Source organism: Cuculus canorus, chromosome W (assembly GCF_017976375.1).
Source record: "Cuculus canorus isolate bCucCan1 chromosome W, bCucCan1.pri, whole genome shotgun sequence".
In the NCBI taxonomy this organism is placed as follows: Eukaryota; Metazoa; Chordata; class Aves; order Cuculiformes; family Cuculidae; genus Cuculus; species Cuculus canorus.
The window spans coordinates 5,338,569-5,348,647 of NC_071440.1; the positions used below are offsets into that span (position 1 = coordinate 5,338,569).

General features: G+C 46.4%; 1 protein-coding gene across 1 annotated transcript in view; it reads right to left on the reverse strand.

The window, feature by feature from the left end:
* Positions 1-9,694, reverse strand: part of LOC128850257 (lens epithelium-derived growth factor-like) — a 98,709-nt gene extending 89,015 nt beyond the window's left edge. The window contains exons 1-2 of the mRNA XM_054053260.1: positions 9,647-9,694; positions 9,104-9,247 (exon numbers count right to left, since the gene is read on the reverse strand). Coding sequence (XP_053909235.1) covers positions 9,104-9,247; positions 9,647-9,694 — 192 coding nt within the window. The remainder of the gene's footprint in view (positions 1-9,103; positions 9,248-9,646) is intronic.
* Positions 9,695-10,079: the final 385 nt, after the last annotated feature.

Below are 10,079 nucleotides of genomic sequence, written 5' to 3' on the forward strand. Positions count from 1 at the left end.
TTGCTCTTCTCTGGACACGCTCCAGAGCCTCAACATCCTTCTTGGAGTGAGGGGCCCAGAACTGAACACAGTACTCGAGGTGCGATCTCACCAGTGCCGAGTACAGGGGCAGAATAACCTCCCTGGACCTGCTGGCCACGCTGTTTCTGATACAAGCCAAGATGCCATTGGCCTTCTTGGCCACCTGGGCACACTGCTGGCTCATGTTCAGTCGGCTGTCAACCAACACCCCCAGGTCCTTCTCCTCCAGGCAGATTTCTAGTCACTCTTTCCCTAGTCTGTAGCACTGCACAGGGATGTTGTGCCCCAAGTGCAGGACCCGGCATTTGGCCTTGTTAAACCTCATGCCATTGGTCTCAGCCCAGCGGTCCGGCCTGTTCAGATCCCTTTGGAGAGCCTCCCTACCCTCCAGCAGTTTGTCACTTCCTCACAGCTTAGTGTCGTCTGCAGACTTGCTAAGGGTGCACTCAATGCCTTCATCCAGGTCATTGATAAAGATATTGAACAGGACTGGACCCAACACTGAGCCCTGGGGGACATCACTTGTGACCAGCCTCCAGCTGGAGTTAACTCCATTTACCACCACTCTTTGGGCCCGGCCATCCAGCCAGGAGAGTGTGCACCTGTCCAGGCCAGAGGCTGACAGTTTCTGAAGCAGAATGCTGTGAGAAACTGTGTCAAAGGCTTTTGATGTATTTGTAGAAAGATTTTTTATTATCTTTCACAGAATCGGCCAGTCTGAGTTCTAGTTGGGCTTTAGCTCTCCTGATTTTTCCTCTGCATGATCTCACTTCATCCCTGTAGTCCTCCCAAGATGCCTGCCCCTTCTTCCAAAGCTCATAGATATTCCTTCTTTTTTGATATCCATCCAGATCTCTCTGCTCAACCAAGCTGTTTTTTTCCCCCACCAGCTGCAATGACTGGGCTGTTACTCCAGTCACTGTAGAGGAAGAGTGGCTAAACAAATTGATTGGACAAAAGGTCCATGCATTTCGTGTGAACACCTTGTGTAATAGATTGTGAGGCCCTAAAAGCACAGGGAAACAACCAAGAGGGGTCCCTTGCGGGAAGGTCAGAGCTCGAGCTGAAATAAGCCAACTCTGTGGCAGAACCTAGGGTCTGAACTCTTCTTTGCAGCCAAGGGCTAAGACTAGATCCAGCCACACCTAGATTCCTCTCTGAGGAATAGCTTAGAAACCAAGCGGGTCCAGTCTGAACCTCACAACTCGTCAGGAGAGTCTACCCAGACTCTTCTATAACACTGCTGAGAGTGATGTCATATGGTATGGAATATCCCTTTGGTCAGTTTGGGGTCAGCTGTCCCCTCCCAACTTCTTGTGCACCCTCAGCTTACTCACTGGCGGGGCAGAATGAGAAATAGAATCATAGAATAGTTAGGGTTGGAAGGGACCTTAAAGATCATCTAGTTCCAACTCCCCTATGATGGGCAGGGACACATCCCACTAGACCAGGCTGCCCAAGGCCCCATCCAACCTGGCCTTGAACACCTCCAGGGATGGGGCATCCACAACTTCCATGGGCAACCTGTGCCAGTGCCTCACCACTCTCATGGTGAAGAAATTCCTCCTTATGTCTAGTCTGAATCTGCCCCTCTCCAGTTTATACCCATTGCCCTTAGTCCTATCACTACGAGCCTTTGTAAACAGTCCCTCCCCAGCTTTCTTGTAGGCCCCCTTCAGGTACTGGAAGGCTGCTATAAGATCTCCTCGGAGCCTTCTCTTCTTCAGGCTGAACAAGCCCAACTCTCTCAGCCTGTCCTCGTATGGGAGGTGCTCCAGCCCTCTGATCATCTTTGTAGCCCTCCTCTGGATCCGTTCCAACAGTTCCATCTCCTTCTTATGTTGAGGAGGATACAGAAAATATAGAAAAGGCTTTGACACTGTGCAAACACTGCTCAGCAATAGCTAAACCATTGGTGTGTTATCAACACCGTTTCCATCACAAATCCAAAGCATAGCACCATTCAAGCTACTATGAAGAAAGTTATCCCAGCCAAAACAAGAACAATCTCTGCCCCTTATTCCATACAATTTACGTCATGCTTAGGACCCACACTATCCAATACATCCTCATTAGCCATCACTCCATTCCTGCCCACAGACATCATTCCCTTAGCCTATGGGCCACCCATATAAAATGTCCATTGAGTTCATTTAGTCCAATGATTTAGACTCCACCTGTTATGGTGTTCGCTCAGGACAGGAGAGGCGGTGTGTTGTGTGGAGTTATTGGCCCTCCTCAGGTTGGATTAGTTCATGAAGAACTGTATCCCATGGGAGGGATGTGGGAGCGACACCAAGTATATGGAAGATTAATTGGGACTAAGATAAAGCATGAAGCTGGTACCAAGCATATCAGAATAAACGTGATTAAAAGACTAGGTGGTCCGAACAAGAATCTTGAGTGTGTGAGAAAGCCAGGCTGGAAAAAACCTGCCTGGGAATAAGTGGACTGGAGACGTGACTGAAAACAGTCACGAGAGTATGGGTATGGAATAGACAAAACAAAATATCCTGTTTGTCGTCTTAGTTCGGGAACCGAAGAGCTGTATAAATCTGCTTGAAAGAGAGAAGCCAGTGTACTTTCTTAATTTGACTTCTGTATGCCGTGCTGATTAAAAGAAGATGCTTAGAGAAAACTGCGAGGTCTGCGTCTCCCTCATTGCCACAGAGGGACCCCACTCTGGAGCAGAGGAACAGTGTGAGGAGGAAGGAGCGGCAGAGAAGAACTGTTATGAACTGACTGCAACCCCCATTTCCCATTCCACTGCACCACTCATGGGGCTGGGAGGAGGTAGAAGAGTTGGAAATGAAGGAGTGAATTTGAGCCTGGGAAGAAGAGATGGGGTGTGAGAAACAAAGACAAACCCTAAAACAGCTTCCCCCCTACCCCTTGTTCCCAGGCTCAACTTCACTCTTCCATTCCCAATTCCTCTACCTCCCTCCTGCCCCAAGTGGCGCAGTGGAGATGGGGAATGGGGGGTGGGGGGGTGGTGTCAGTACATAAAAGTTCCTCTCTGCCACTCCTACCTCCTCACACTTTTCCCCTGCTCCAGCGTGGGTCCTCTCTACGGGCCACAGTTCCTGCCAGGAGAACCTGCTCCTGCATGGGCTCTTCATGGGCCACAGTTCCTTCAGGAAATATCCACCTGCTCCAGCATGGGGTGCCAGAGGTTGGTGACCCTGGAGTTATCCAGCTATCCAATACTCCTTGCAATCTTTGGGAGAGAAACGTGCAGCTCAGGCTTGTGACCTCTGCACTCAGGATCCCCAACACACGTGGATGAGCAGACAACTGGCTGAACGGCCAGGCCCAGAGCATGGTAATCAGCAGTACAAAGTCTAGTTGGAAGACAGTGACTAGCAGCGTACCCCAGGGGTCAATACTGGGTCCAGTCATGATCAAGACTTTCATTAATGAGCTGGACGACGGGGCAGAGTGTACCCTCAGCAAGTTTGCAGACAGCACCAAAACTGGAAAGAGTGGCTGATATGCCAGAGAGTCGTTGCTGCCATCCCGAGGGACCTTGACAGGCTGGAGAAATGGGCTGACAGGAACCTCCTGAAGTTCAACAGGGAGAAGTGCCAAGTCCTGCCCCTGGGGAAGAACAAGCCTAAGCACCAATATATGCTGGTGGACACCCATCCGGAAAGCAGCTTTGCAGAAAAGGACCTGGGGGATCTTGGTGGACACCAGGTTGAATATGAGCCAGCAATGTGCCCTTGCCACGAAGGTGGCGAATGGTATCCCGGGCTGCATCAGGCAAAGTATTGCCGGCAGGTCAAAGGAGGTGATCCTTCCCCTCTGCTCAGCACTGGTGAAGCCACAACTGGAATACAGTGTCCTGTTCTGGGGTCCCCAGTACAAGAGAAATATAGAGCTACTGGAGAGTGTCCAGCAAAGAAGATTAAGGGACCGGATCATCTCTCCCATGAGGAAAGGTTGAGGGAGGTGGGACTGTTTAGCCTGGAGAAGAGAAGGCTCGGGGGACCAATGAATCTTAATATCTGAAGGGAGAGTGCAAAGAAGACAGAGACAGGCTCTTTTCAGTGGTACCCAGTGACAGGATCAGAGGCAATGGGCACAAACGGAAACACAGGAGGTTCCCTCTGAACATAACACTTTTTCTTACTGCAAAGATGACTGAGCACTGGCACAGGTTGCCCAGGGAGGTTGGGGAGTCTCCCTCCTTGGAGATATTCAAAAGCCAACTGGATACGGTCCTGGGCAATGTGCTCTAGGTGGCCCTGCTTGAGCACAGGGTTTGGACCAGATGACCCCCAGAGGTCCCTTCCAACCTCAGCCCTTCTATGATTCTAAAAATAGGAAATTTATTGAGTTTTAAGCTTTGTTCAATTTTAAGCCAGAATAATGATTAAATTAGACAGATTGCACAGAATAATCTATCCAAGTAGGTCAGTTTCTTTTTTTTTTATTTTAACACAAAGAAGCCTCTGTAACTCAGAGCCTGTGGAAGCTTCTCAGGTGTGTTAGTTACACATCTGCTTCTTTTTCTTATATCAAGGGGGTCTGTGGTGGTTGCATAATGTATTTGTTGTTGTTGTGAAATTGTTAGCTATTAATGCTTCCTTTCCATGGAGGAATTTAGCATTTATTTAGAACAGCTGGTCCAGAGAAGTTTTTTCTGGATACAGACTAATTTCACCTAGTCAGTGCTCTGTTAAGAGAAAACATTCTTCCCTGGAAGGCTGGCACATAGGCCCTAATTTTTAAGTTTTTCTTTAATTTTTATCAGGAATGCTGATTAAAAAAAAAAAAAAAAAAAAACCAAGCAAAATTATCCCAGAGCAGTGTAACTGTTACAGATATAATTGCTGTAATTATACTGTGTTTCCCTAATATTATATGGAATTCACGCAGCACAGGTCATTAACTTTGACTATTTCTCTTGAAACATTTGAAGAGTTTCTTAATGAACATCACCAAGGCACTGCGTCAGAATATTCCTTCTTGATTAAAAAAAAAAAAAAAAAAAAAGAGACAAATTGTGTTTGGTTATTTTCTTTTTCATTTGTTTGTTGGCAGCTTTACACAAATGGTGCAAATCCAGTATGTAAAATGATTCTGGCACCTTCCATAAATTAGTTGTAATTTTGCAAAGAGATGGTTCTAGCATATCAGTTGTCTTACAGAAATTAGCATTTCTCTGCCCATTATTGCTATTACTTTTTGCATAGATGGTAACGATATTAAACTTCTCTACTTGATGACCATATACATGACTAATTCTCTGAGATGGATTATATGTTCATTTGCAAATATTTCTGTATCATCTATCTTTGTTGAGAAGCTATCTTTGATTAATAATACTCTATTTCAATACAAGCTACAGAGAGGAGTGTTTATATTTAATAGGTAATAGCATTAATTTAAAGTTGGGGAAGGACAAGTAATCAAATTGAATAACGGAGATTCTACATGCAAGGTGCCATTCCACCTCCACACCATTTACATACACTCAGTTTAGTTTATATTGGCAGCATTTCCAACCCCTTGAATAACCCAGGTTTGCTAGGCCAAAAAACATGGCTTAAAGCCACCATACCCCATGCACACGGAAGTTTGGCAACTCAACACCGACTCCTGCCTTGCGTGGTCCATAAGAAGGTATATTGTAGTCCATTTTCTTAAGAATGAACAGTATTCTATATCCATATTTATGTCCATGCATCAAATCTTGTTCCCCTTGGAATTTGCAATGATATTGCCACTGGCTTCAGTGACGCCGTGATTTGCCTATGTGATGCGTAAACTCAGCTAGTCACCACTATCCCAGGTCAAGAAAGCATTTACATGGGTTGAACTTACTCCAAGTCTGTATAAAGATGCTTCCATGAATCTGGAGGTAAGGCCTTTCATTTTCCAAACTCATACACGTGCACAGGTATGGAGCTTCAGTGGAATAATCATGACCTTCAGATAAGCAAGTGTTAAGCGACTGCAGGATCAGGACACAAAGCACAGACCTTTTGATCAGAATGAAAGCACCTTCAGGGTGTCTTACAAAAACAGTTTGATTGAATATCTACTCTGTCCCCTGTTATATTTTTAATTATTTTATATAGACATTGTAAGTAAATAAATGTAAGTTTTCCCTGCAAAGTACACTATGAACCTAGTGAAATGTGCGTGCTCTATACTGCAGTAGCGTTATTGAATTCACTTTCAGAGGAAAACATATGACGGACCTTTCGTAATGACATGGCGGTGTTTGTGCACGATATGACCCAGGCACAATGACTGTCGAGAACTTAGTGCAACCTTCTGGGTGGCACATTTCCCCAAAGGTGGGTCAGTTGGTTTCCTGGGAGCAGCGAAGCAGGATTTGTTCATGTATGAATTGCCTTAGACTAGAACCACCATACTGTTTACTCTGGTATGAATTCAGCTGAGGCCCTTTTCTTTGCACTCTTCTGTGCAAACTGCTGCATTTGTTGGCTGACTTTGTTAGCTGCACTTTGGTGAATCTTGAAGGGAGCAGGGAGAACAGGAAAGGGGACTGGAAGACTGATTACATACTTGCTCCCTCGACCTACTCTACAGAATCATAGAATCACTAGGTCGGAAAAGACTTTGGAGATCATCAAGCCCAACCGTACCTGTCCACTACTAAATCACATCCCTAAGCACTTCATCTACCCATCTTTTAAGTATCCCCAGGGATGATGACTCAACCACCTCCCTTGGCAGCCTGTGCCAGTGCCTGAGAACCCTTTCGGTGAAGAAATTTTTCCTAATGTCCAGTCTGAACCTCCCCTGGCGCAACTTGAAGCCATTCCCTCTCATCCTATCGCCTATCACTTGGGAGAAGAGACCAACACTCACCTTGCTACAACCTCCTTTCAGGTAGTTGTAGAGAGCAATAAGGCCTCTCCTCAGCCTCCTTTTCTCTAGGCTAAACAACCCCAGTTCCCTCAGCTGCTTGTCATAAGACTTGTGCTCCAGAACCTTCACCAGCTTCACTGCTCCTCTCTGGACATGCTCCAGGACCTCAATGTCTTTCTTGTAGTGAGGGGCCCAGAACTGAACACAGGGTCCAAGGTGCAGCCTCACCAATGCTGAGTACAGGGGCACAATCCCTTCCCTGGTCCTGCTGGCCACGCTGTTTCTGAGACAGGCCAAGATGCTGTTGGCTGCCTTGGCCACCTGGGCACACTGCTGGCTCAAGTTCAGCCAGCTGTCAACCGACACCCCCAGGTCTTTCTCCACCAAGCAGCTTTCCAGCCACTCTTCCCGAAGCCTGTAGTGCTGCACAGGGTTGTTGTGTTCCGAGTGCAGGAATTGGCACTTGGCCTTGTTGAACCTCATCCCCTTGGTCTCAGCCCATTGATCCAGCCTGTTCAGATCCCTCTGTAAAGCCTCCCTGCCCTCAAACAGATCGACACTTTCTCCCAGCTTAGTGTCATCCACGAACTTACTAAGGGTGCACTCGATCCCCTCATCCAAGTCACTGATAAAAATATTGAACAGAACTGGACCCAGCAGCGAGCCCTGGGAAACACCACTTGTGATCAGCCTCCAACTGGATTTAACTCCAGTTACTACGACTCTTTGGGCCCGGCCATGGAGCCAATTTTTTACCCAGCAAAGGGGATGCCTGTCCAGGCCACTGGCAGCCAGTTTCTCAAGCAGAATACTGTGAGAAACGGTGTCAAAGACTTTACTAAAGTCCAAGTACACTACATCCAGAGCTTTTCCCTCATCCATTAAGTGGGTCACCTTGTCATAGAAGGAGATCAGGTGTTTAGTTTGGCTGGACCTGCCTTTCATAAACCCTAGAAACAGGAACAGCTAGCTTTAGTAGTCAAGAGTACTCCTTTCAAAACTTAAGATTTGGGGAGGTTTTTTTATCACAAAGTGTCAGTTATTTCACAGTAGCATTTCTTGGCTCTTGTACAATCTCAGAATTTGTTGTGCTAACAGTATAGCAGTCTTCATTTCTAAAGATGAACTTACACTATGAGAAAACTCAAGCACTTCTCTTGATTTATTACAAAAACAGAGTATCAAGTTCTCTATTTGAAAACATCTACATGTTACAAAAAGATGTTGCACTGGATCTGGCTGGGAACTTTCTTCATAGCAGCCTGTATGGTGCCGTATTTTAGATCCGTGGCTAAAACAGTGTTGATAGCACACTGATGTTCTGGCTATTGCCGAACAGTGTTTGCTTTCTCTCTTTTTCCCCACTCTGCCTCCCCACCCCAAATAGGGTAGACATGGGCAAGTATTTGTGAGGATGCATGTCTGGGACAGTTGACCCAAACTGACCAAAGGGATACTCCATGCCTTGTGAAGTCATGCTCAGCAATAAAAAAAAAATGAGAGTTTGATCTTTCCAAAGTAGCCATTGCTTGGAGACTGCCTGGGTGTCAGTCTGCTGGTGGGAGGCGGTGAGTGATTGCTTTGGCATCACTTCTGGGTTGTTTTTTTTTTCTCCCTCTTCTTCACAGTTTATCAACTGTCTTTTTCTTAACCCACATGTTTTTCCTTGTTTTTTTTTTTTTTTTCTTCAAATTTGTCCCACATCCTGCTGTGAGGGAAGTGAGCAAGCAGCTGGTGGGTGGTTAGTTTCTGGCCAGGGTCAACCCACTGCAGACATATAGAAAGCTTTAAAGAGATAAATACTCTCAAAAATTACTGCTCGATTTCAACACAAACCCAATACGTATCTTCACATACGGAATTCAAGCAGCCCTTCCACAACTTAAAAAAACCTAACGACGGCTAATGACTACTAGATGGTGCTATATGTCAAAAAAAGAGACTTATAAAGCACCATAAGCCGAGAACAAACCACAGCGTGGGATCTGCAGTGTAATGCAGAAGTCGCTTTCAGCAACAGCAGTGCTACCACACACATAGACACATACCCACACACACATTGGCAAGACAGAGGCACGACACAATTTATCTGTTTTCTTCTCTATGGGTGTCTGAAAACACTCTTCTTGACACAGAACTGGAAGAGCAGAATAGGTGAGGAGGAGGAAAAAAGGACAGGTAAAGAGGTAGCAGCAGCCTGCACACGGAGGAGGGGAGGAGGGAAGGAGTGTCTTACCCTGGCTGGCCAATGGGGATAACCTTTCATCTTAGCAAAGATCAAGTCTCCGGGTTTGAAATCTCGGCTCATGTTTTCACAGCGATGTGAAATCTGCACTTCCTTTTCCCGCCACCGAGGTGCTTCCAGCCGCTCAAGATCACACTGCTACAGATTAAAAAAAAAACAGGGGATGGGAAGAGGATGCCAAAGAGCGCTCCACCAAGGGTAGCCCCCACCCCACGTCATTACCCTCCTGCCTTGTGGCTAGAAGGATATCGAAACCAAGCTGCCAAATACATTTACATCTACACACATGCGCCCACATCCCCTCCTAGCGCAGACACCACCCAAGCTCATCTCTGACCCCTAGAGACCCCTCTCCACCCATGCGTAGCACCCCCCAACTTCATCCCAACCTGCTTACATTCGCACGTGACTTCCCCCCTCTGCTCGTGCTCTCTCACTCCCCTTCCCCACGCAATCAAGACCACACACAGGCATATGATACGTACTTTGTATAATATACATACATAAATACGAGATATATGTATATATGCACACTCCTCCACCAAAGCTTCCCCGAGGCCAACAGTGCTCCCGCCGTACCATCTGCCCCCACACGTATGCGCATGCGCCAGAACAGGAAGAGGGGCGGAGGAACAAAATTTTGCTTGCCCTTCCCCCATATCTTTAACGGTTGCAGTCTAGTCTTTACCACATTCGTGTCCAATCCCTTCAGCCTTCGGTAGAAAATACCACTACACTCCCTCTCTCCCTGTAGAAAGCTTGTTGATACTAACCGGAGCCAAAAAAAAAAAAAAAAAAAAACCAACAAAGCGAAAGAATAAACAAGCCCTGCTGAAACGAGCTTAATCCTTTCCCTTGTGGGCGTGTAGAAAGCTAAAGGGGGAAAAGAAGGAAGTGGTATTGTCTTCCAGCGTTAGAGAAGGGAAAGAGACCCTAATTTGTGTTCTCCCCTATAGAGCAGATTAAA